Source organism: Arabidopsis lyrata (genome assembly GCF_000004255.2).
Source record: "Arabidopsis lyrata subsp. lyrata unplaced genomic scaffold ARALYscaffold_7, whole genome shotgun sequence".
NCBI classification, from domain to species: domain Eukaryota; kingdom Viridiplantae; phylum Streptophyta; class Magnoliopsida; order Brassicales; family Brassicaceae; genus Arabidopsis; species Arabidopsis lyrata.
In genome coordinates this window covers 18,426,372-18,451,827 of record NW_003302549.1, presented here as the reverse complement: position 1 = coordinate 18,451,827, position 25,456 = coordinate 18,426,372, and the positions used below count along the sequence as shown (strand labels likewise).

The 25,456-nt window shown below is 36.6% G+C and overlaps 3 protein-coding genes across 3 annotated transcripts; all 3 read left to right on the top strand.

Annotated features, from left to right (window-relative positions):
• The first annotated feature begins 826 nt into the window (after positions 1 to 826).
• LOC9306509 (aconitate hydratase 3, mitochondrial) lies at positions 827 to 5,999 on the top strand. The gene is made up of 20 exons (XM_002870392.2): positions 827 to 1,163; positions 1,246 to 1,350; positions 1,432 to 1,592; positions 1,673 to 1,765; positions 1,849 to 2,034; positions 2,133 to 2,294; positions 2,508 to 2,652; positions 2,757 to 2,899; positions 2,975 to 3,031; positions 3,124 to 3,203; positions 3,287 to 3,362; positions 3,487 to 3,672; positions 3,752 to 3,819; positions 3,912 to 4,030; positions 4,124 to 4,245; positions 4,333 to 4,431; positions 4,510 to 4,989; positions 5,073 to 5,171; positions 5,275 to 5,517; positions 5,602 to 5,999. Exons 1-20 carry the CDS (start codon positions 923 to 925, stop codon positions 5,668 to 5,670), a joined length of 2,934 nt encoding a protein of 977 aa, XP_002870438.1. The 5' UTR covers positions 827 to 922; the 3' UTR covers positions 5,671 to 5,999.
• A 10,632-nt stretch (positions 6,000 to 16,631) lies between these two features.
• On the top strand, positions 16,632 to 17,228 carry LOC110226524 (prothymosin alpha-A-like). The gene is made up of 2 exons (XM_021018461.1): positions 16,632 to 17,139; positions 17,218 to 17,228. Exons 1-2 carry the CDS (start codon positions 16,632 to 16,634, stop codon positions 17,226 to 17,228), a joined length of 519 nt encoding a protein of 172 aa, XP_020874120.1.
• A 1,195-nt stretch (positions 17,229 to 18,423) lies between these two features.
• On the top strand, positions 18,424 to 19,229 carry LOC110226960. The gene is made up of 2 exons (XM_021019998.1): positions 18,424 to 18,872; positions 18,935 to 19,229. The coding sequence occupies exons 1-2, from the start codon at positions 18,476 to 18,478 to the stop codon at positions 19,111 to 19,113; spliced, it is 576 nt and encodes a 191-aa protein (XP_020875657.1). The 5' UTR covers positions 18,424 to 18,475; the 3' UTR covers positions 19,114 to 19,229.
• Positions 19,230 to 25,456: the final 6,227 nt, after the last annotated feature.

Below are 25,456 nucleotides of genomic sequence, written 5' to 3'. Positions count from 1 at the left end.
ATAACGTACATATGTTCTCCAATCAAGCTAACTATAATAAATTTGCGTTTTTTTAAAATAAACAAAAAAAACCAAATTGCGTTATTGACCAGCAAATAAAGCAACAGACCGCTTTCATAATTAGAAGCATGTTTTACGTAGAGGTCCAACAAAAAAACGCACCATGTAATACACATATTTTTTTTTGATTTTTTTTTTGTTAATATATATATATTCATGCAAAACGAAAATATATACTCTTCCTCACTCACAGTATCTCTCACTATCTCTCTTCTCAGATTTGTGTTGTTTTATATTCTTTTCTTTTATATCGTTTTTATTTTTGTAGTTTTAGTTTTCTTTTGAATAGTTATTTTCTACAAACAGAAAAATACACATGATTCATAATATAATTTACAATATTATAGTTAATTAAATCGATTTAGAGTTAAAAATTGACTTTAAAGTTATTTATATGTTAAATGTTTTAAATAATTGTCTTATATGTAAACTAGATTTATTTAAATTTTAACTAAAAATTGATCAATGAATATATGAAATTATTAAAATTGATATACACTTTCATGATTTTATTAAAAACACACACCATATATATATATACTATAAAGTAAAGTAAAAATATCTTAACTATATTTTCTAAAAATCATATATGAATTCCGCAAATTATTTTTTCACCAATCAAATATTATTTCGTACCGCTTATTTTACAAAATCGCACTTATTCCGCAAATACGTTTCTCCCGCACGTACCGCAGTTGAACCGTACCGAACTATAAAACCGATTTTCCCGCACGATCAAATACGCTGTTACCATTCGGACCAAAAGTCTCTCTCTCATCATATATATTGCCAAAGACTGTGGCACGCAGCCCTAAGCCCTCTCCATCATCTCCGACGTCAGATTCTTCATGATCCATCAACCATGTATTTAGCCAGAGCTGCTTCTTCTTCTTCCTCTCGCTCTCTTCTCTTCTCCTTCCGCTCTTCCTTCCCTTCTTCTTCCTTCAGATCTCCTCCTGTCTCTTCTCATCTTCTTCGCCGCTCTTTCGTCACCTCTCTCCCTCGTTTGAGCCACTCGAAACCTTTTCCACTTCGCATCGGTTCTCAGATCAGAGCCGTTTCTCCTGTTTTAGACCGTCTCCAGAGAACTTTCTCTTCCATGGGTAATTTCAATTTTCTCTCTTTTAAAGGTTTTGCAAATGGAGAATCAGAAATGATGTTTTTTTTTTCTGAGTGTTGTTTCAGCTTCAGAGCATCCGTACAAAGGAATCTTCACCACTCTTCCTAAGCCTGGTGGTGGCGAATTCGGAAAATTCTACAGCTTACCTGCTCTCAATGATCCTCGCATTGGTAAGAGATTATTAGCTCAATCTAGGCTCTTGCCGTGAAGTATGAGGATTAGGTTTAATGTTTTATCTGGTTTTGATGCAGATAAGCTTCCTTACTCTATTAGGATTCTTCTTGAATCTGCGATTCGTAACTGTGATAACTTCCAAGTCACTAAGGAAGATGTTGAGAAGATTATTGATTGGGAAAACACTGCTCCTAAACTAGTCGAGATTCCTTTCAAACCTGCTCGTGTTCTTCTCCAGGTACACTTTTGGTGATCTTGTTTAAATTATGCAATTTTTAGATGGTTTTTCTAATCTTTTTGCAACTTATGTTTATGCAGGACTTTACTGGGGTACCAGCTGTTGTTGATCTTGCTTGTATGCGTGATGCTATGAATAAACTGGGGAGTGATTCCAATAAGATCAATCCATTGGTACATTTCTTGCTTAACCAGCTGATTCTTCTGTTTTATCTTATGTGTTCTAGTTTTCTTACTTGCACCATTATGTCTTCCAGGTTCCGGTGGATCTTGTAATTGATCACTCAGTTCAAGTTGATGTTGCAAGATCTGAGAATGCAGTTCAAGCCAACATGGAGCTTGAATTCCAGAGGAATAAGGAGAGGTTCGCTTTCCTTAAATGGGGTTCTACTGCTTTTCAAAACATGCTTGTTGTGCCCCCTGGTTCTGGTATTGTGCATCAGGTGAGCTTGCTATGCTAATATCTTGGTTCATCTTGAAACTTGTCTAGCTTTTTGTAGCTTTCATCTGGTATTAATTCAGTCTGGATATTAAAATTCAGGTTAACTTGGAATATCTGGGAAGAGTTGTGTTCAATACCAAAGGTCTTCTCTACCCGGACAGTGTGGTTGGAACTGACTCACATACAACTATGATTGATGGGTTGGGAGTTGCTGGATGGGGGGTTGGAGGCATTGAAGCTGAGGCGACAATGCTTGGCCAGGTAAAGTATTTATTTCTCACTTTTGACTATATCCCATTTATTTATTTTTTGTCGAACATTCTACCCCATCTAATGTTGGTGAATTTGGAGGCTAGTTTCCTGAATTTATGTCAGATGCTAAGGTCACTTTGTGTCATTAGTTGTCTGCTTCAATATATCAATTTGTTAGTTCATCCAACCTTGCTTTTACTGATGATTTTTCTGTTTTAACAGCCCATGAGTATGGTATTGCCTGGTGTTGTTGGATTCAATCTGTCGGGAAAATTACGTAATGGTGTTACTGCTACTGATTTGGTTTTAACTGTGACCCAAATACTGAGGAAACATGGTGTTGTTGGCAAGTTTGTTGAGTTTTATGGTAAAGTCTTTTTCCGATTAAACTCTTGGAAATGTTTCCCGTAAGTTTGGTATACTTGTGTTTGTTGGCCCCAATATGTTAAGTCTTTTCTTTTTTGGCTTTAGGTGATGGTATGAGTGAACTGTCCCTGGCTGACAGGGCCACAATTGCCAATATGTCTCCTGAGTATGGTGCAACCATGGGGTTCTTTCCTGTCGATCATGTTACTCTACAGTATCTTAAATTGACTGGAAGAAGCGATGAGACGGTGAGTATTTGTCCTCAATTCTCGTGTTGCATATTTTCAGGACTCTGAGCTGACATAATTCTTCTTTGTGTGCAGGTTGCCATGATTGAAGCATATCTTCGGGCAAATAATATGTTTGTTGACTACAGTGAGGTATGACCTTATCTTTTTATGTCTTGGATTTTTATCTTTATATTTTGCTTCTGGTTGTTAATTGACTTCTTCTGCTTTTTGAATAAATTCAGCCTCAGCAAGAGCGTGTTTACTCATCTTATCTGGAATTAAATCTGGATAGTGTTGAACCTTGCATTTCCGGACCTAAGAGGTATGAGCTCTGTTGGTTTGTTAACCACTAAGTATTCTATTTGATTGATGGACTACTATAATGATATTCTTATCTGTTCACAGGCCACATGATCGTGTTCCTCTAAAAGAAATGAAAGCTGACTGGCACTCATGTTTAGACAGTAATGTTGGGTTCAAGGTAAGCAATTATACTTGGTATATGGAGGTCTATTTTTGTTTAGCATCCATTTGATTTAAACTTGCTGTGGAGGCACTTGGTGGGTGCTACTTTCTTGATTGGATGTGTACATTCTTCTTGGCAGGGTTTCGCCATACCTAAGGAGGCGCAAGAGAAGGTAGTAAAGTTTTCTTTCAATGGGCAACCTGCAGAGCTTAAACATGGCAGTGTGGTCATTGCTGCGATCACAAGTTGCACTAATACATCAAACCCCAGTGTCATGCTTGGTGCTGCTCTTGTTGCCAAAAAGGCCTGTGACCTTGGCCTACAGGTTAGTTTCTGCCAAATTAAACTAGATTTATGTAATGTGTTGATATCTATGATCCTTAAGTGAATCATTTCACCCTTAGGTTAAGCCTTGGACAAAAACAAGTCTTGCACCAGGTTCAGGAGTTGTTACAAAATACTTACTAAAGAGGTACGGCTCTGTATGTTGCACATTTCACGTAGTTAATGCTATGTAATTTCGAGCTTTGATGGACACATTTAACATTCGTGCACTTGCTGCAGTGGCCTGCAAAAATATCTGAACCAGCAGGGTTTCAATATTGTTGGTTATGGCTGCACTACATGCATTGGCAACTCTGGAGAGATCGATGAATCAGTGGGAGCTGCCATTACAGAAAATGGTATTATTGAGATTGAATAAATTGAATTGGATAGCTTTTGTAGACAAAAGTGGCATGCAATGTTATTCTAATATTTGCTCCGCGTATTGTCAGACATTGTGGCTGCGGCTGTGCTTTCTGGGAACAGAAACTTTGAGGGCCGTGTTCATCCATTAACAAGAGCCAACTACCTTGCATCTCCACCTTTGGTGGTTGCCTATGCTCTTGCTGGAACGGTACACAATTTGGAGAATTTTTAAAAGTGTAATATATTTCCTTTTCGATTGTACATGACCAATATTTGTAAGTGTTCTATTTCCCAGGTTAACATTGACTTTGAGACAGAGCCCATTGGCAAGGACAAGAATGGTAAGGATGTCTTCCTCAGGGATATCTGGCCCACCACAGAAGAAATTGCTCAGGTACTTATAACTTAGAATCGTTGAATGTATTTCTCTCCAGGTACACATTAATTGACTTTCTTTGGCCGTATGTTACAGGTTGTTCAGTCCAGTGTGTTACCTGACATGTTCCGAGCTACTTATGAATCCATCACCAAGGGAAACCCGATGTGGAATCAGCTGTCTGTTCCTGAAAATACTCTCTACTCATGGGATCCTAAGTCAACTTACGTACACGAGCCTCCATACTTCAAGGACATGACCATGGATCCTCCCGGGCCGAGCAGTGTGAAGGATGCATACTGTTTACTGAACTTAGGCGACAGTATCACCACAGACCACATATCTCCAGCTGGAAGCATCCACAAGGACAGTCCCGCTGCAAAGTATCTCCTCGAACGGGGGGTTGACCGCAAAGATTTCAACTCATATGGAAGTCGACGTGGAAACGATGAAATTATGGCTAGGGGAACATTTGCAAATATCAGACTTGTTAACAAGCTGTTGAATGGAGAAGTTGGCCCTAAGACGGTTCACATTCCTACTGGAGAGAAGCTATCTGTCTTCGATGCAGCCATGGTTTGTGTTTCTTAGCTTAATTCTCCCTACAAAGTCCTATGGGTGTGTTACTGACTGTATAATGATAATGTCTGCTTATTCAGAGATACAAAGCAGCTGGTGAGGCCACCATTATTCTGGCTGGAGCTGAGTATGGTAGTGGTAGCTCCCGTGATTGGGCTGCCAAGGGACCCATGTTACAGGTTCGAACCTCCCTCCATCTCTCTTTGTCTCTCTGCAGTTTGTGTCCTAAATTCTCTGCTTTTTGCTTCTTTTTTTTCTGAGAGAAATTGTTGTGTTTTACAGGGCGTTAAAGCAGTGATCTCAAAGAGTTTTGAAAGGATTCACCGGAGTAACTTGGTGGGAATGGGAATCATCCCACTGTGTTTTAAGTCTGGTGAGGATGCAGACACCCTTGGATTGACAGGTAAGGAGCGTTACACCATCCATCTCCCAACCGATATCTCGGAGATAAGACCTGGGCAAGATGTTACTGTCACTACAGACACTGGAAAATCTTTCACCTGCACAGTCCGCTTTGACACTGAGGTATATTTGTACACTCCATTTTTCAAAATGTTTTGGTGTAGAAAAAGAGATTTCATTGTAAACTAATGGTAAATGGGCATATAGGTGGAACTGGCTTACTTCAACCACGGAGGCATACTTCCATATGTGATCAGAAACTTGAGCAAGCAATGAAGATTCAGGTGGTGATGGTGCTTTGTAATTCCTTCCACAGCAGCACCGACATTTGTGTGGTTGCGAATAGAGAAATAAGATTGTCCTTTCTTTACTAAGGACCTAACTTTTTGTCGGCGTTTAATTCGTTTCATAAGCAGACTCTAGTCTGTCGACGATTGGTTTTACTCCACCAAAATGTTCTTTTTCATAGGGTCTGAATGGCAATGTGCTATTCAAATGCGATAGAGATTTTGAGTGTGTGAGAGATGAAAGCTGACTCGCTCTCATGTTTGTACAGAATAGTTGAATTTAAGGTAAGCAATCATGATGTCTAGTTTTGTTTAGCATCTATTTAGTTATAAATATGATTTGCAAAGCTGAGGTGAAAAAAATCAAAAAGGATAAAGCAATTTCTATAAAGCAAAATCGGTTTAAAAAAAAAAAAATCAAAATTAAGGTAGTGATCTACTCATATCACCACTAATTAACTTTCATGAATGTAAACTAGAAATCAGCCTCGTTGTTTTTTCTTGGAAAAAAAATTCTAAAAGGATAAATCATTGTTTATTCCACGTTTAAACAATGTCTGTGCCGATTGTCTTCCTAAGAAGGCAAGAGTATGTGATTCTATTTTTCCCATGTAAACTCCTCAACACGGGAAACGGTCTTTTTCAACCTTAACTATTTGCTGGCGGGTTTTCCAACCAAACTATGACCCCAGTCGATTTCAACCGAAACCCAAAAATAATTCAAAATCGAAACCTGAACTAATGCAAATGAGCCGATTTCAACACTACGCGAAACAGTGCTAGTTCGGAAGTTAAAGATTCTCAAGGTTATTTGATTTTATTTTCAAGGTATGCTGAATGTTGTAGAGAGAGAATTACCCAAGGTTAAGCAACCGTTAACTTCCAAACTAACACCGTTTTGCGTCGTGTTGAAATCGGCTCATTTGCATTAGTTCAGGTTTCGATTTTGAATTATTTTTGGGTTTGGGTTGAAATCGACTAAGGGTCATAGTTTGGGTTGCAAAAATCCGCCAGCAAATAGTTGAGGTTGAAAAAGACCTTTTTCCCCTCCTCAACACCGGACTGGTTTTCTCCCGTAGAAAACCGCTCGTTTCTAGCTTAAATGGATGATCTTATTTTGCTGTTAAAAAAAAAAAGATAAATCAATTTCTATATAGCAAATTCGGTAAGTAAAAAAAAAAAAAACGAGAAGTTCAAATCTTAACTTTGTTACCTTTACCATTAGGCTTTTTTAGTGTATTGAATTGCATATTAAACTAAAGTTCAAATATTGAAGGGAGAATTGCAAAAGTGCTCTTTTCAAAAAATGTTTTTTTTTAGACCTTATTAAACATGTTCCTAAACTATATGAGATCTACCAAAATATGTGTGTAACTTTATAAAAGTATACACAAACTACCTTTATAAGTGTATAAAATCTTAATTACTTTATAAATTCATGAGCAATATATTATAAAATAAGTTGTAAGACATTATCAAATACCTTATAAAACTTTATAAATATTTGGGTCTTTTGGGATTTGCGGCATTCACCTTCTCCCTCGGACTCTTGTTTCTCAAGTATAAGAAAGCTAAGCAAACAATCCAATCAAACCAAGTCCATTCGAATCCGGAACACTCTGTCGTCTAAGTACGGCAATTTACGTCACTAACTAGCTACATGCAACTATAAACATTTAAAAATATTGCTTAATAATGTACACCCCTTTGAAAAAAACTTGTCCGGACACTAAAGACATCTAAGAAACATTTGCTAAAGGAAGCTAAAAGGTATGGATCTAAATGGTGACATGAATTTGAGGAATTTAGAAGAATTTCATTTTGGTCACATCATTTTACCAATGAAAGTTGGGGAATGATTAAATAATAGTTTTAAGTTCTAATGTTCTTTTTATCATTGTTGTTTAATAAATTATGAATAATTTCGTATTATAATTTTTTTTTGTATTCATGATTATAATTTATTACATAAACTCTAAATATCTCATTTCATAGTAGAAGTTGTTACTAAAAATGGTAACATATTTTGGAGGAATTGTTAAGGAATTTTTAAGCAAAACATATTTGTTACATCAGTTGAATCATGAGGAACTTTTTGAGAAATACCGTTTGAAGAAATCATTGTGAAAAGAAGATTTCAAAACAATTTTCCAGTCATAACTAATACACAACTAAATGATACGAATAGAGATAATTCTTTTTACGATAGATTCTCATACACACACTTCAAAACGGATTTTCGATATTTATGCTACCAGATTGTAGTATCTTTCATATGTTATAGTATTTATATACCTATAGAGTTAACTGCAAAATCATTACTGAAACTAATATATGCATAATCACTTCAACTCAACGACGGACCGATATATAGAGAGATAGTTTATGCGAGACAATATTCATCAAAATATGAATTGATTTTAACGTGCGGTAGAGAATTTGACCAAAAACATGTGGAAAACAACTAGAAACAAAACAAAAAAAATTTCACTACTTATTGGGTTATATATATATATATATATATATATATATATATATATATATATATATATATTACATCTTCTATAATAAAGTAGGATTTCATTCTAAACGCATGCTACAAGAAGCTGACATGTGCCATCTCTCCTTATGACATGTGTATTTTTTTTTTTTTATCTGAATACCATTATTTAGTTTTTAAACAAAAAAAAAACCATTATTTAGTTTCGTTAGATTTAATCATGTATATCATTTTTAAAAAAATAATCTTAAAAATATTTTTATCCTAATTTTTAATCATTCAAAAAAAAAAACAAATAAATTACTTTACTCCAAAATAAGGTATAAAAGATTCTAATGTTAATTAAAACTTTTGATAATGTCATTTTCTTGAAAATGGAATGTAGCTTTTGTATAGTGTACATGTTGTAGTAGTTTATTTAAATCAAAGAAATATATCAGATGTGGTAGAAGTTTCAATTGTTAATGTCTTACATTAAGTTGTTAATTGCTTATATTGAATTGTTAATCACTATCTCCATCAATATTATTTACAGAAATATTTAAAAGCTATACAATATCATCTCATATTGTGCCTACCAAACAAAAAAAATATCATCTCATATTGTAACTTCTAGACATGCGTCTTTCTCTATTCTTTTAAAAAAAATATCAAAAGTCAATTAAAATATACAACATGCGTTAATATATAACTCCACAATTAGTTTTCTAATCTAAATAACTAATGTGGCTGTGCCGTTTTTAATTAATACTCGGATGAATCATATATATATAATATATATAAAAATAAGGTTTCACTCTCTTCTTGTTAGTCCACCTCGAAATGTAAGTGAAAAAAAATCTAACTAAACCATAAATAACACATTAAAGTATATACATTTAACTCACATTTTAATATAAAATTTTTTACATTAACTAAATTTCTCCACTCAATTTTACTCAACACACAATAAATTAAATTAAATTGTAACTCCCATAATTTATTTTTTAAATTATAACTCTCATCACTTCTCATCCTATAAATACTCATTTTGTCATTCTCTCCTTCACTCATTCTCTCATCCTCTTCCACTATATCTAATATCTTAATTTTTTTTTTCTTGTTTTAAGGTATTTTTTTTGTTGTTTTTGTTGTTTTATAAGTTAAAGAAAACAAATTAAATATTATTGTAAAATTTTCGTTCTAAATTTTAATTTCAGAGACTATATGCCATATATCTTACATTGTTTTTTGCTTTTTTTAAAAGATTTATCTCCATTGCCTATTTTAGATTATCATCTTATAAGTAATCATTTACTTATCCTCTTCCACTATGTTCATGTATATATTTTTATGTTTCTATAAGGGTTGAAAATCAATGAAAAAATCACTGTAAGAATTTAATTCTAAATTTAGTTTAGATGATACTTATTCTTCTTTAATTTTTATATTTTTAATTTAAATTCACAGAAATATCTTTAATTTGTAAAAGTAAAGTTTTCATGGCTATAACAAAACTTTCAAATTTATTGGTGATGAATAGTTTAAAATATCAATCCCAAATTCCAATCATCGCATAATAAGAAAATGAAGTTGAAAAGATCAATCCTCGTTATCTACTTTTGATGTTTGATTGTTTTTTTACATATTCATGTTTTTTTAAAAAATTATACAATATTTAACAAAATAAATTAGTGTAATACATTTATCAAATAAACTTGCGTAAATAAATGAAATTTTTTTATGATAAATATGAGTTTTCAAAAATCAAAAGCCAATGGATTGTACAATAGCAATGTTCTTGGAAAGTACGCTCTCAAAGCTACTCACAAGGCTTAAAGTTTGTGTAAGAAAATAAAACTTAATGTAGTTTAGCATTTGGTCTTAATAATTGTTTTCTAGGAAACAAAAACATTCAAATATAATTTTTATGCTTATGAATAGGGACTAAGGTTATAACACTAAAATTCATTTACAAACATAGCATATTTTTAAAAGTAAAAGCATATCTTTGAATTTTCTTCTTGTTCTGTGTTACAACTAAAACATCATGGTAGTGGCATTGAAAAGGTTTTGCTCCATACTCAAACAAAAACAACTTAAATGAATCTCAAACGAATATATACACTGAACACATTAAAAATAAATGTGAAAATTAAAGAAAGAATAAAATATACATGTAGTCAAAATAAAATTAGAGGATGTGAATCCTATATGTGTGCCCACTTTTAAAACCTTGTCATGAGTTTAAGTAAGGTTAGTTGTTGGTATATAATTTTTTTTCCATTGCTAGATTGTCAAACAATAGAAATTTGGTGTTAATCGTGTTATCCAAAATCCGTAAGTGCATCTAATTAGACATATATTATAACAACAGTAAAAAATTAGCAAAAATCAAACTGACAAATTGTAAAGAAAGAAAGAAAAAAAAAGTTTCGGTAGAGCATACACAATCATAGTCACATCTCGTGATTTGGAGTAAACTTGTGCCGCATCTCTTTCTCTTCTTAATTATCTTGTTCGAATACAAATCAATTGGTGTGTGATTGAAGTTGACGAGAGATCATAACATTAACATTGATAATTTCTTTCTTTGTTTCATTAGGCAAAGGATTTCAATTCCAAACGGCAATTCGTATACCACTTAGAAACTTTCAACATTGGTGGTATTTTGGTTATATCGTTGTTGTTTCTTAGTAAAGTACGTATGCAATTATGTTTGACATCAGAGCCCATGAAATATGGAATTCGGGTTACCTATTTTCGGACGTACCTGTCAATAGGTATAATAGAGCTAACTCAAACACGTACGACCCAGGTGTATGTAAAATTTTTATTTCACTTTTAGGCTTTTTCCATATTTTTGTTTATTGTGTAAAATTAAACAATTAATCTAAACTCTTTTTCTATAAAGCTCTGATGCACGTTTACGACTTAGACACAAAGGATTTGATTTCCCTAGAACAAATGCTTTACGTGCAATGAGAAGATACGATATGATATATTGAGGACATTTGTAACGCCCCGACCGTCTCTACCAGTGGGCCCCACATCCTTTCTCGGGCCCACTCCTGTCCGGCGGCCGGTCCGCTACGTCCGAAGGCTTTAGAGACTTGTTTACCGACCCTACAAATCACCACATGATCTTTCCCCGTGTTTTGTCTTCACTCACACTACTCTGACAATCACTTTCCGGAAGGTCACCCATCCTGAAACTACTCCAGCCCAAACACGCTTAACTGTGGAGTTCTCTCAGGACGGTTGACCGCAAAGATAAGTGCACTTTGGTGACATAGGTGGCCAAATCAATTGTTTTAAACCTCTCCGCATGCACCACCATATTCCTGAAATCGGAGTGTTACAATTCACCCCCACTAACAGATCGCAACTTCCTTGTTGCGCACCAAGACCGTCACCCCCTACCGTGTGAGTCCTCTTGACTCCACACTCGTCTGGGTTCGGCTCTGATACCACTTGTAACGCCCCGACCGTCCCTACCAGTGGGCCCCACATCCTCTCTCGGACCCATGGGCCCACCCCTTTCCGACGGCCGGTCCGGTACGTCCGGGAGGCTTTAGAGACATGTTTACCGACCCTATAAATCACCACATGATCTTTCCCCGTGTTTTGTCCTCACGGAAGGTCACCCATCCTGAAACTACTCCAGCCCAAACACGTTTAACTATGGAGTTCTCTCAGGACGGTTGACCGAAAGATAAGTGCACTTTGGTGACATAGCTGGCCAAATCAATTCTTTTAAACTTCTCTGCATGCACCACCATATTCCTAAAATTTTTATTTCACTTTTAGGCTTTTTCCATATTTTTGTTTATTGTATAAAATTAAACAATTAATCTAAACTCTTTTTCTATAAAGCTCTGATGCACTTTTACGACTTAGACACAAAGGATTTGATTTCCCTAGAACAAATGCTTTACGTGCAATGAGAAGATACGATATGATATATTGAAGACATTTGTAACGCCCCGACCGTCTCTACCAGTGGAACCCACATCCTTTCTCGGGCCCATGGGCCCACTCCTGTCCGGCGGCCGGTCCGCTACGTCCGGGAGGCTTTAGAGACTTGTTTACCGTCCCTACAAATCACCACATGATCTTTCCCCGTATTTTGTCTTCACTCACACTACTCCGACAATCACTTTCCGGAAGGTCACCCATCCTGAAACTACTCCAGCCCAAACACGCTTAACTGTGGAGTTCTCTCAGGACGGTTGACCGAAAAGATAAGTGCACTTTGGTGACATAGGTGGCCAAATCAATTGTTTTAAACCTCTCTGCATGCACCATATTCCTGAAATCGGAGTGTTACAATTCACCCCCACTAACAGATCGCAACGTCCTTGTTGCGCACCAAGACCGTCACCCCCTACCGTGTGAGTCCTCTTGACTCCACACTCGTCTGGGTTCGGCTCTGATACCACTTGTAACGCCCCGACCGTCCCTACCAGTGGGCCCCACATCCTCTCTCGGACCCATGGGCCCACCCCTTTCCGATGGCCGGTCCGCGCGTTACGTCTGGGAGGCTTTAGAGACTTGTTTACCGACCATATAAATCACCACATGATCTTTCCCCGTGTTTTGTCCTCACGGAAGGTCACCCATCCTGAAACTACTCCAGCCCAAACACGTTTAACTGTGGAGTTCTCTCAGGACGGTTGACCGAAAAGATAAGTGCACTTTGGTGACATAGCTGGCCAAATCAATTCTTTTAAACCTTTCTGCATGCACCACCATATTCCTGAAATCGGGGTGTTACAACAATCTCCCCCCCAAACATCACTTCTCAACGTAATATGTGTCATTTAAAAAAACAAAATCTTATGCTTCGTGGTAGAGAAAAGAAAAGAATTTTCTCTCCAATGTTTTAAAAATGTCAAGATTATATGCTATAAATTGTGTTTCTTTTTTAACGAAGAGAAGAAAACTGTATTTTAATTATAAAAAAGCACATTGTATTTTACTATCATATATTAAGAAAACAAAACTATGTTGTTAACTTTGTGATGGTTTTGGTGTATTTTTATATCATGGTAAATCATGATTAGTAGTATTTTTCTATGCATAAAAAATCTCTGTAAACAAAATTAATTTGAGATCTTTTATTTGGGTTCGAGTGTCTTAAGGAGAAATGTGTGAAGGTGGAGTAAAATGATTACATCTATTATACTTTACCAAAATTTAGAGTAACAATTTGTTTACTAATTTATTTGGATATATTTCCATCATTAAAATTTCATCAAACACATTTTTGTTTGGAATTGAATGTCAAAATAAACAAATGTATGATGATGTCCAATAAAATCATTTCTTGATTACCTTCATTTTTATTTAGTTTAATTCCATATTTGACTTGCTTTCATGTAAGTTCTATTCAAAAATTAACAATAATATTTGTTTTGTAATTTTGAATCCAAATTTCAAATCAAATTCTTATTTTTCAAAGATAATTTTGTTTAGGATTTTTTGTTTATTTAATACAAATTTTTAAGGTTTATCATCCAAAAGACCATATAAATAAGAACCCTTTTAAAATATTTTTAAATTGATCATAAACCATTTGTCGAAAAAGATTTCTAAAGGTTTTGAAATTTTTTTAAGGAAAATTATATTTGGTATTTTGTTATAATTCCCAAAGAAATAGTATTTTGGAAACAATATAAATATATTACTGATAGATTTTTTGGTCTAAGTATTTTAGGACTTTTGAACATAAGTGATTTATTATTCTTTTTGACGTAATGTTTTTAAAAACTTACTATGTGAAACGAAGTGTTAATTAGGTTTAATTAATTATAATATGTTGTAATGGCTTTGTGAAATATTTATAGATTAGAATTCGTTTCTACATTTTTTTGTTGAGCATGTTTAAGTTTTATTGATTTTTTAAATTAACTTAGTTCCCATTAATTTATTCATGAAGATTCATGTTTTTCTCCTCATTTTTTGTTTTCTTATTAGTTTTACATTAGGTTTTTAAGAATAAAAATGGTAGGAGATGTTTGATAATTATGAATTATATGTTTTTGATAACATGAATGTCGAGCTACATATAATTTCTATGTTTATTTTAAATATACGATGTCAAGTGATATCTAAAACCGTTTGAATTGATTGGGAAATATGGAATATGAAGAACTGTAAATTTGGTGTAGTAAAAATATAAGAATTTATGTGTTCGTGTACCTATTATAAGAGACAAACAAAAAAGGTTCATGATATTTGTGTCATAATGGTCCCAAATCTTGATGAACTTTATGAGACCAAAAATTATATATCATATTTTCAAATATTGTTGAAACATAAAATTCATAAGGATTTATGACCATTTTCATCTTCAATCCACCTTCATTTTCATTGCCCGGCTGCCGTGGTCTTTATCTTCTTCATCGTATTCATCGTCAATTCGCCGTCGTCATTAGCCACCGTCGAAGATTGTAATTTTTCGTTTTGATTTTAGGGTTTCCGACTTCTCGTGAGTGGATGAAGAAGACTTTGGATTTCTCTAAGTGCAAATTTGTAATGTTATCGTACGAAAGCAATTTTTAGAAAAGATTTTGAATACAATATAGACAAGAAAGATATTTTTTTTTCTCTATTGCAACACTTTCATTTATATGTTGTTCTTAGTGAATATGTACAAATACTCCCTCCGTTTCATAAAGAGTGTCGTTTTAAAGTTTTATTTTTGTTTCATAAAGAGGGAGTAATATATTAGGTTAATGAATCTAAAATAGTATAATATTTTAGAAAAATATTTTAGTTATACTGTTTGGATTTTTTCTTTAATTTAATAGCTTTGATATGAAATATCAAAATCAATTTTTTTTTTATCTCTTTTTTTGTTTATATCAATAGCAAAGATTCTCTGAATTTACAAATCCCTAATTGGTTTACCTACCTATTATACCAAAAAAATAATTAAACATATTGGTAATTTCTTTATCTAATACTCCCTCTATTTTTAATTACATATATTACTAGATTTTTCACACGTATTTAGAAAGCATATTAAAAAATTGAAAACTGGACTATATACAAAGCCCTAAAACAACTAAATCAATCTAGTTATGAGGTGAGCAACGTATGTTTCATGCGTTATAATGTTCTTAATTTTAAACCAGGTTCGAAGTAGAACTATATAAACCTCATTTTAACTTTGATTGGATACTAGCAAAATTTAAAAGTTTTATTGCATAATATAGTACTACTTAAGCCCGACTAGTTCACAAGGCAACCAAAGCATCTGCTTTAGACAACCAAATATCAGACAAATTTTAGGGCCACATGTTCAATCGTTTTGTTTTAGTTAGTTGGTTATACACTTTATTAATGAGTCACATTTGTTGGATTCGATCACTGTAGATCACTTTCATTTTAGGGAAAATGTTTGGAGTGGGAGAGAATTGTTTTTAATTCATTTATTAATTTTTGGTTTAATTCCTTCTTTTTTTTAACAACAAATCTCTAAACATTTGATTTAACTTGGCTACTAAGTATTATATGACATTCTTAACTTTTTCATATTGTTTTACATTGTTAAAGTATCCAATAACTTTCACTAATGTTTTTTTGAGAAATGGTCTCCTATAGCCCTAAATGAAGTTTTTGTGACAAAAATAGTATCCCCAAGTTTATTTGATAAAAATAGCACTCATTTACCTTGTTTTTGATTTTTAAAAAATTAATTAAATTAATTAAGATAATAAACAGAGAATAGCACCGAAATTAAACACACCGACAGAGAGTTTACAATTGCGCTTTCCGGTGAAGCTTCCGATCTCGGATTTTCAATTCCGGTGAAGATTATGATCTCCAATATTCATTCCCAATGAAGCTTCCGATCTCATAGCTTCAATCAGTGTTGAATGTGGAATCTGAGTGTAGCTTTAAGAATCATGATGGTCTATTGGTTTGTGAGTGTAGCTCTAGATTCATGAGTGTAGCTCTCGATTTTGTTGGTGTGGCATAAGAGGTTAATCGAGAAACATCAACCTCTTATGCCACTCTTATGTTTTCTTTTTATTATCGATTTTCTTTTAATTCGTATAAGTGAGTAAATGACCATAAAACCAGACAAAAATTAGAAAACTACGACCCAACCTACAAAACCCGAACCCAGCCCATGACAAAATAACCCGGCCCATAAAATTTCCCCAATTTTACCCTAATTCTGAAAATCTCTAAGTGTAATTTCTCTCAAAACTGTAAAAAACCAAAGAGTCGTCTCCGTCGAGTTCTCTCCGTCGCTTATTCGCTTCTTTTCCGTTTTCGTTGTCCGTCTCCGGCGTATCGTCGTCTCTGCCGTTTTCTTCTAGCCTCGGAAATTCGGCCGTCGTCTGCGTGTACTCCGTCATTCGTCTCCTCCGTCTCTTCCGCGGTGGTTTGTCTTTTCGTCTCCTCCGCCTCCGTTCAGCGTGTCTTCGTCTCCTCTTTATATGGCTCGCGTGAGAATGAAAGGTGGAGATAGGGTATATGAATCAACAGAAGGGTGTCGAGAAGGGGCTTCAACTCCGGATCCAATAGAAGCTTCGACGGATGCCGCAGTTCCAAGAAAAGCTCTGACGGATGCCGTTTCTCCAACAGAAGCTCCAATGGATGCCGCTGTTGTTCCAACAGGAGAACCGACGGATGCCGCTGTAATCGTTCAGACAGTGGAATCCGTAGAAGCAACCATCGAATTAGAAGTTTCTTCGGTTCCGGAATTGTCTGATAAAGAAGAGAAAGAAGAAGCCAGTGAGTCAAAGGAAGATGAAGTCGGTGAGCATGATAAAGAAGGTGAGTCTGATAAAGAAGAAGAAGTGCGTGAGTCTGATAAAGAAGAAGAAGTCTGTGAGTTGTCAATTGATGGTCAGGGTTGTGATAACGAGGAAGAAGAGAGAGTTGGTGATGCTGAGGGTAGAAAAAGGAGTGGTGATAATGAGGAGGAAGATGTTGCTGGTGTTGTTAAGGTAAGTAACAGTTTGTATTTGTTGTATATGGTGTTAAAGGTAAGCAACAGACATAGTTGTACTCAGTTGTATGTGTTTGAATATGCAGAATATAGTTGATGATATTGCTGCTGAGGAAGAGGAAGAGGAGAGGGTTAATGATGTTGCAGCTGATACAAATGAGGAATCCCAACCACTGCCGCCAGAGAGCATGTACTTTAGTCCAACTGAGTACAACAAGGTATGTAAGGTAGGAAGTAGGTGTAAAGTTGGCCAAACAGTGGCCATGATAGAGAAATTTGATGAGGAAGTTAGTTGGTTTAGGAATCATGCTCAGTTTAAGCATATATTCCACATGCCTAAGGAACCATATCAAATGATTCAAGGCATGTGGATGCTTATGCTTCGCACTGCTTGCACGGATATGGAGAATGAGTGTTGGTTTGTTGTGAATGGAGTGCCTATAAGGTACTCCTTGAAAGAGCATGCTTTGTTGACCGGGTTGGACTGCCATGAGTACCCAAAGAATCATGATAAGAAGGGTAGTTTGAGGTTTGTCAGAAGGATGTTTGGGAGGACAGACCTAATAAAAATCAAAGATGTAGAAAAGAAGTTGGCAGCTATAAAGAGTGAGAAGTGTTTGGATAGGAAGAAGTTGATTATTTTGTTGTTTTTATGTGCGGTTGTAAAGGCTGATTCTAAGGGTGATGGGAACATAGAGCAATTCTTGTTAAGGATTGTTGATGATGTTCATGCTTGTGAGACCTTCCCGTGGGGAAGGTATTCTTTTGAGCAATGTATGACAGGGATCCGGAGAATGATGAAAAACATGAAAGGTGAGGTGAAACCAAAAGCACAGAGCAGCTTTTTTGGATTCATCACTCCTCTTGAGGTAAAAACTTTTGAATATTGTAATGAGTTAGAGTGTTTAAGTTATAGTAGTAAAACTGTGTTATTGTGAATGTGTAGATTTTTGCATTTGAGTGCATACCACAGCTTGGAAGGCGATTCAGAGAAGTTGTTCCCGCAGCTAATGACTATCCAAGAATGTGCAAATCTAAATTCACAGACAGTTGCATGAAGGGCTTTACCTTGGATGAAATAAACCAAGCCCTTGGTGAAATTAAGGTTAGCTTTTGGTGCCTTTACTTCTCTTAGTATGCATATGTATTTAGATTGATGCTATGTGTATTTGACAGGATATCTCAAGCATCTTGGAACCTGATCTGGATGAGAAAGAGATGTTGTCTGGCCTCGTTGAGAAATATGTTGATGAAGGGATGGGATTTATTGATCCAGTTGTTGATAGTTGGAGAGAGCAGCTGATCACAAAGAAGAAGAAAATCTGGTGGAAAAGTCTATACCAGATGGACTTGCAGGCTCGGGGTTTTGGTGATGTTGTCCCTGAAGTGGTTGAGAGGCTTGGTGATGTTAAAGAAAGAGATGGTGAAGTCCCTGAGAGGCTTGGTGATATCCTCTCATTACAGTCAGCTGTGGACAAAGGATTTGCGAAGATCATGGAGAAGTTTGCTGAGATGGACAGCAAAGTGAGTATGCTGGATGGGAGAGTGAAAGAATTAGAGGGTTATGTGGCAATCCAGCTAGAGAAAGAGCGGTACAATGAGTATCATCCAGGGACTTCAAGTGATTTTGTGCCAACCTATTGTACACCAACTGCTAATCAACCAATAGTGAGTCCGACAAAGGCTTTGGTCCTTCACAGTGGTTTCACAGACCCTAAGCCAATCCAGATTCAAGAATTGAGTGAGTTCACATTTTTGTAGTTTTTATTGAAACATACATGTTCTAACATTTGAGTTGTGTAGGTGATGAAGGTGATCAGGAGCAGCTGGCTAGGAAAGAGAAGGAGAACAAGAAGAAGAAGAGACAGCGTGGCCCTACAATCCAGACCGGGCAAAAGAGACAAAGGAAGCCTTCCAGGTTTAAGGCTGAAGAGTTTACAGCAGAGGGGAAGGGGAAGGGGAAGAAGAGGCAGAAGAAATAGGTGATCTTTATGATGGGTTGTTTTTGTGTAGGACAAAACTTATCTTTTTTGAGTATTTTGCGGTTATCTTTTATTAGGATTAAAGAGCATTGTATTATCTTTTGGTTGTGTTGTGGTTTAGGTGCATTTTATGTATTTGGGGTTTAGGATGAATCAGACATTTTAAAAATTATGCATCTGGTCCAACTACTAACAAACGTGGGACAACTATTAACACAAGTTGGACAACAGGTACAACTACTAGTAATCCTCGGACAACTATGTGATAAACCAAGGGCAACTACTATTAAAATAAATTTTAAATTTTAGTTGGACCAGTTGATCCAGGGACAACTACTAATAATTCAGGGACAACTATATTATAAACCTGAGAAAACTACTATTTCAAATAAATTTTAAATTTTAGTTGGACCAGTTGATCCAGGGACAACTACTAGTAATCATGGGACAACTATGTGATAAACCAAGGATAACTACTATTCAAATAAATTTTAAATTTTAGTTGGACCAGTTGATCCGGGGACAACTACTAATAATTCAGGGACAACTATATTATAAACCTGGGACAACTACTATTAAAAATACTTAGTAAATACATATAATTCAGAGTTGTACCGGTTGAACCAAGTACAACTAGCATTACTGCAGGTACATCTACTAATAAGACTTCATGAAAACACAAATCCATATCTAAAATACAAATTCAAATATTACAAAGACTAGGTGGTAATCATACAATATTACCAACTTGAAAGTAACCCCTTAAGCCTCGCAATCTCGACTTCTTTTGTGGCTAACCTCGCTTTAAGGGCATCAATTTCTTCACGCATAAAACGAAGAGTTTCCCGGATCGACTCCAAAGCAGGTGGAAATCCACCCCTCGCAACCTCAAGAGAGGTTAAAACGTCAAATCGTAGGTTTATCTTGGACAGCTCCTCCGTAACCGCACAATCCCACCACTAAACTAGGTGATCTCGATTAACCTTATATTCGTCTCCATCCTAGGAAGAATATAGAAAGTTCAAAACCAGCAAGTTGTACTTAGTTGTTCTAGAATTGCAACTAAACCATACAGTAGCAATGGGCATCTGTATACGCGCTCTCCTTGTCGCTGTCCTGTTATACACCGCTCAAGCTTGACCATTAAACCGCAAAAACACCTCTTGGGAACACCATAATTGGCGTCCGCATTTCGGCATCCACTGTTGATGCTTTCTACGATGTGGAGGGTTGGGAGTAACTATAAGGCATATCTACGGAAAAGAAGATGAAGCTCGGTAAGTAGATCTGGCTGACCATTCAATCAAACATAAATCAATTAAATCTTACAATTTTTTGGATAGATCTGAAAATCTTACAAATCTCATATACCCTAATTACCAGAATTGCAGATCTACTAAATCGAAGTAGTCTAAGAGAATTGTCATACCTTATAACGGCGAGAGAATGAAGAAAAAGAATAGATCTGAAAACCCTAATTTTTGGGTTTCTCGTTTTCAATGGCAGAAGAAGAAGAGAGAAGACAAAGAAGATAGAAAAGAAGAGAGAAGCGAGATGTGAGAGAATTACCCAGATTTTGCAAAATTTGAAGAAATCTGAAAACCCTAATTTTTTTGGGTTTCTCGTGAAGAAGAAGAGAGAAGAAGAAGAGAGAAAAGTTTAAGAAGAAGAGATAAAGAAGAATCGAGATGTGAGAGAGAGAGAGTAGTCAAAGTAGGTGGGATTTCAAATAAATCAGATTCGAATTAAAGTAGGTGGGCCCGGTTTGAGTCAAAAACTAGTGTGAACACATTTATGTGGGACTTCCGACAATTAGATTTTCTACATAGTTGTCTTTAGATGTTCAGTTGTACTAATTTTCTCACGGTTGAACTATTTCAAATTTTGTAATTTTATAGTTGAACCTTAAAAATACCATAGTTACCTAGTTGTTCACATCAATTTCCACATTATATTGGTGTTTAAGACGTTTTCATAGAATAATTTGTCAGAAAACATAGTTTCCATACTTATTCCATCTTTATAGATGATCTTGAATTAATTGTTGCTTGTTACCTAAAGAGTGATTTGTGTAATTTTTGTTTTTGCTGACATTAATTATTGATAATGTTACATATCATATATTAAAATAATAGAATATACTTTCAGAGTTTAAAAATGTTTTAAATCACTTATTATGGGTTAATTTATGTAATTTTGTATTTTTTGTAGTTTTAGTTGTTTTCAGTTGTATCGGTTGAACCCAAAAACCATTCTTCATAATATTGCAAAGAAATAAAATAGTTTATATTACAAACTAGTCTTACAAATAAAAATACAAGTACAAAGTTATTTAAGTTGTTCTGGTTGAACTCAAATGGTTACATAGTTGTTCCAGTTGAACCAAAATGGTCCAGTTGTTCCAGTTGAACCGTATTGGTAAAACGGTTGTACCGGTTGAACCAGGGAATTAATCAAGATGCTTCTGGATCCTCGGGCTGCAGCCATCTCTCCAAGTTAATTCCTGGAACAGCTTTGTTACTCTTTCTCCATTTTTCTCCAACAGATAGAAACCGTTTATCTTGATTTCGAGTGTATTCCGGCGGCTCAGCCTCCAACTCTTTAACTGACTCGGGAATATTCCATTCTAACTCATGTGGCACTACAAACAACGTCCTGTAATATGCCAATGCCCAAGTATCAATCAAATAAAAGACGGAGCAAAGTCCATATATGCTTACATCTGCATTTCTCCCTTCCTTGCGGGCTAGGAACCTTGCTTCGGCAATGGCATGGACACACGGGTACTTGTCTATATCAAATGTCTTGCAAGAACAAGTTTTCATTTTCAAATCTACCAAAAAGCTTACCGACATCCCATCAATGACGTTGTATTCTTGTCTATAACTGTTAAGCTCAACAACTTTTAACTTCGCAGCAACTGGACATCGAGCATGCAAGATGTTCTCCACAAAAGGCACAACCTGTGATGTGCTCGATGCATTACCTGAATCTTGCCTATGGTTGTTAAACCATTCAGAGAACTTCTCAACCATGGCATCAATCATAGGTAAGAGGTGATACTTCCTTGCTTTCCTAAACACAGCGTTCATTGACTCCGCAGCATTGCTAGTGTCTATGTTGTACTTTTCTCCTTGGAAATGGCACCTAGACCACTGCTCTCTCCCTATGGCTTTATCTAGATAGTCAGCAGCATTAGACCACCGACTCCTAAAAATACCATATTCTCTATTGAACTCACTCTCAGTATAAGCATGAGCGCACTCCAAGAACTTCTTTGCAGCTCCATCCTTATCAGTCTTCGCACGGAGTCTTAGATTTTGAGACAAATGCGATATACAGTTTACATGATGCGTATTCGGGTACACCGTCATGACAGCCTTCTTGATGCTTTGATGCCTGTCACTAACAAACACCAAATCAGGAACTTCTGGATATACAGTTTTCAGCTTCTGGAAAAACCAAATCCAACTAACATCCTTCTCCGCATCAATTACACCAAATGCAAGAGGGTAATGGTGATGATTAGGATCTTGAGCTGTTGCAATAACCAACATCCCACCATATACAGTTTTGAGATGAGTTGCATCCACAATTATCACTTTTCTCATTGCCCTGAAACCTTCAATGCTAGCTCCCAAAGCGATGAATAGGTACTTGAACTTCTTCTCTTCCAACTCCACACTTGTTACAATCCCTATATTTACCTTCTCTAACATGTAGAGATAAGAAAACATGTTGCATTTTTTCTGGTCCACCACTCACTTCACTAACATGCTGCATTTTCCCTCTTAATGCAGTGGAGTATGAACAATGCACACCAAGTCTTCCTGTCACAATAGACATGATGCTTTTTGGATCTGGGGTCTGTAGATTACCTGGAAAGTTAGCATGCAAAACAGCTGCTATTAATCGTGGTGTTTGAAAGACCCCGATCCGGACTGCCTAAGTCCGGAGAGGTTCTCTCCGACCAAATCATTAAGTGATCCGATCCTTAGTCAAATTTTAGGGCCATTTTCTTAAGACAATCCGATTTACGATATTCTGAGATTCATTACTTAGAGTCAATATGCGATAATAGAGTAAACAAAGAATCGGATACTTTATTAGATACTTAAAAGGATTCGATACAACTTAAGAGTTTGCATATAAGCTATTACAAGTCATATAATCGATCCTATTCTACCCGATTCATCACCACCCATCTTCCCGGCCTTGAGTCTCTCACGCCTAAGCCAAGTCCTTCCCACGATCACCATCCTTTCCTGAAAGTCAAAGAGGCATAAGTATCCGTTTTACTTATTATATGCAAGTCCATGCAATGCTCTCTAGGCCTTTTAACCACCCGGAACGAAGAACAGATCGGAGAGTGGAAGTATGCGCATCAGTTCGGCCAATTCACGGTAGATCTTCACAGATCCGCCGATCCTCCGCCGAGCCGCATCCCCATTTCAACCGATCCGCCATTCGAACCAAGTTTATGCATGATATGAATGATTCCCCGATACTACAATATCACCCTAATCGTTCCGGACTTCTTCTAAGTCATCGGAACAATCCCTAGGCTAGATCGTACGTATCAAATCTCCTTAGGTTCGGACACAAAGTCTAGAACCGTCTCACCTTCGATCGCACCGATCGTAACTCTCTCTTAAGTGTTTTCTCTCAAGATGTTCTCCGAGAGTTTCTGTATTTTTCCCTAAGTTTTTCCGTGTCTGAAATCGTCCCAAACGCCTTGTATTTATAGAGTTTCGTTCAGAAACCGTTTCTCTAACTGTTCTCTAGAAGGCGCCCATTCGGTCCATAACCGCCCGTTGGTAACCGTCATCCGTAACCGCCCAACCGCTCTTCTGTAACCGCCCAACCGTCCTTCCGTAACCGCCTAACCGTCCAACCGTCGGACAGTTACCCAAGCTTAGCTGAGCTACCCGGCAGCTGGTCGAGCTAGCTGAGCTACTCGACAGTTACCCAAGCTTAGCTAAGCTACCCGGAAGTACTTCGAGCTTAGTTGAGCTATACGGGAGCTGGTTTGGCTACTTAACGTTCATTATTCTCCTTATCCGAGCTGATGGGCAGCTCCAATCTAGACTTGTCCGAGTTTCTCCTCCTTTTCTCGGACCAAGTCTCATCCGACGATCCTATTGAGGATCGCGGGCGTTACAAGTCTCCCCCCCTTGAATGGGATTCGTCCCCGAATCCGACTCAAGTTGATCTTTACCCATCTCTCTAAACCACTTAGGAAAATCAGCCATCATTTTATTTTCGGTTTCCCAAGTAGTTTCTTCGCGGCCTCCACAATCCCATAACACTTTTATCATGCTTATCTTTTTCCGCCTTGTCCCCTTTTCCATTCGATCAACGATCCGAATTGGATTTGCTTCCACCGTTAAGTTTTCTTTTAACTCCGAAGGAACATCTTCTACTCGCTCCTCGTGTTCACTTAGGCATTTCCTTAGTTGTGAAACGTGGAAAACCTTGTGAAACGCATCTAACTTCGGCGGAAGTTTGAGTTTGTAGGCCACAGCCCCTACTCGTTCGATCACCTTGTATGGGCCAACGTACCTTGGACTCAACTTTTTCCTTGTTGAAAATCGTCCCTTGCCCTTATACGTTACGGCCTTAAGATACACCAAGTCTCCTACTTGGAATTCCAACTCCTTACGACGCTTATTCGCATAGCTTTTCTGTCGATCTTGTGCTTCCTTTAGTTTGATCTTTAGGAACTTCATCTTTTCGGTGGTTTCATCCATAATCTTTGGACCGAACAACATGCGTTCGCCTACTGGTGTCCAACATAGCGGTGTCCGACATGCCCGTCCGTATAACGCCTCGTAAGGTGACATACCAATACTAGCTTGATAGCTATTGTTATAGGCAAATTCCACCAACCTTAAGTACTTCTCCCAATTCCCACCCCAATCTAAGACACATGCACGCAACATGTCCTCAAGGGTTTGAATCGTCCGTTCAGATTGCCCATCCGTTTGCGGGTGGTAAGCAGTACTTAAGTTCACCCTCGTTCCTAAGGCTTTTTGAAAAGCCTTCCAGAAATGCGATGTGAACCGTGTATCACGATCCGACACAATGCTTACCGGCACTCCGTGTAATCGTACTATCTCCTCGATATACCTTGCGGCTATATCTTCGGCTCCATCCGTTTCGGAAATTGCTATGAAGTGTGCGGACTTAGTCAATCTGTCCACCACCACCCAAACCGCATTGTGCTTAGACTTTATCCCTGTCGGCAACCCGGTAACAAAGTCCATCGTTACATGGTCCCATTTCCATTCGGGCATAGGTAAGTTTTGTACTAACCCACTTGGTACTTGAAGGCACTCGTTGA

Excerpts from the sequence above, each read along its gene's own strand:
- LOC9306509 (XM_002870392.2), top strand. The coding sequence starts at position 923 with ATGTATTTAGCCAGAGCTGCTTCTTCTTCTTCCTCTCGCTCTCTTCTC. Across the intron at positions 1,351-1,431 it reads TCTCAATGATCCTCGCATTG|ATAAGCTTCCTTACTCTATT; the intron begins GTAAGAGATTAT and ends GTTTTGATGCAG. Across the intron at positions 4,990-5,072 it reads CTGTCTTCGATGCAGCCATG|AGATACAAAGCAGCTGGTGA; the intron begins GTTTGTGTTTCT and ends CTGCTTATTCAG.
- LOC110226524 (XM_021018461.1), top strand. The coding sequence starts at position 16,632 with ATGAAAGGTGGAGATAGGGTATATGAATCAACAGAAGGGTGTCGAGAA.
- LOC110226960 (XM_021019998.1), top strand. The coding sequence starts at position 18,476 with ATGGACTTGCAGGCTCGGGGTTTTGGTGATGTTGTCCCTGAAGTGGTT. Across the intron at positions 18,873-18,934 it reads AATCCAGATTCAAGAATTGA|GTGATGAAGGTGATCAGGAG; the intron begins GTGAGTTCACAT and ends TGAGTTGTGTAG.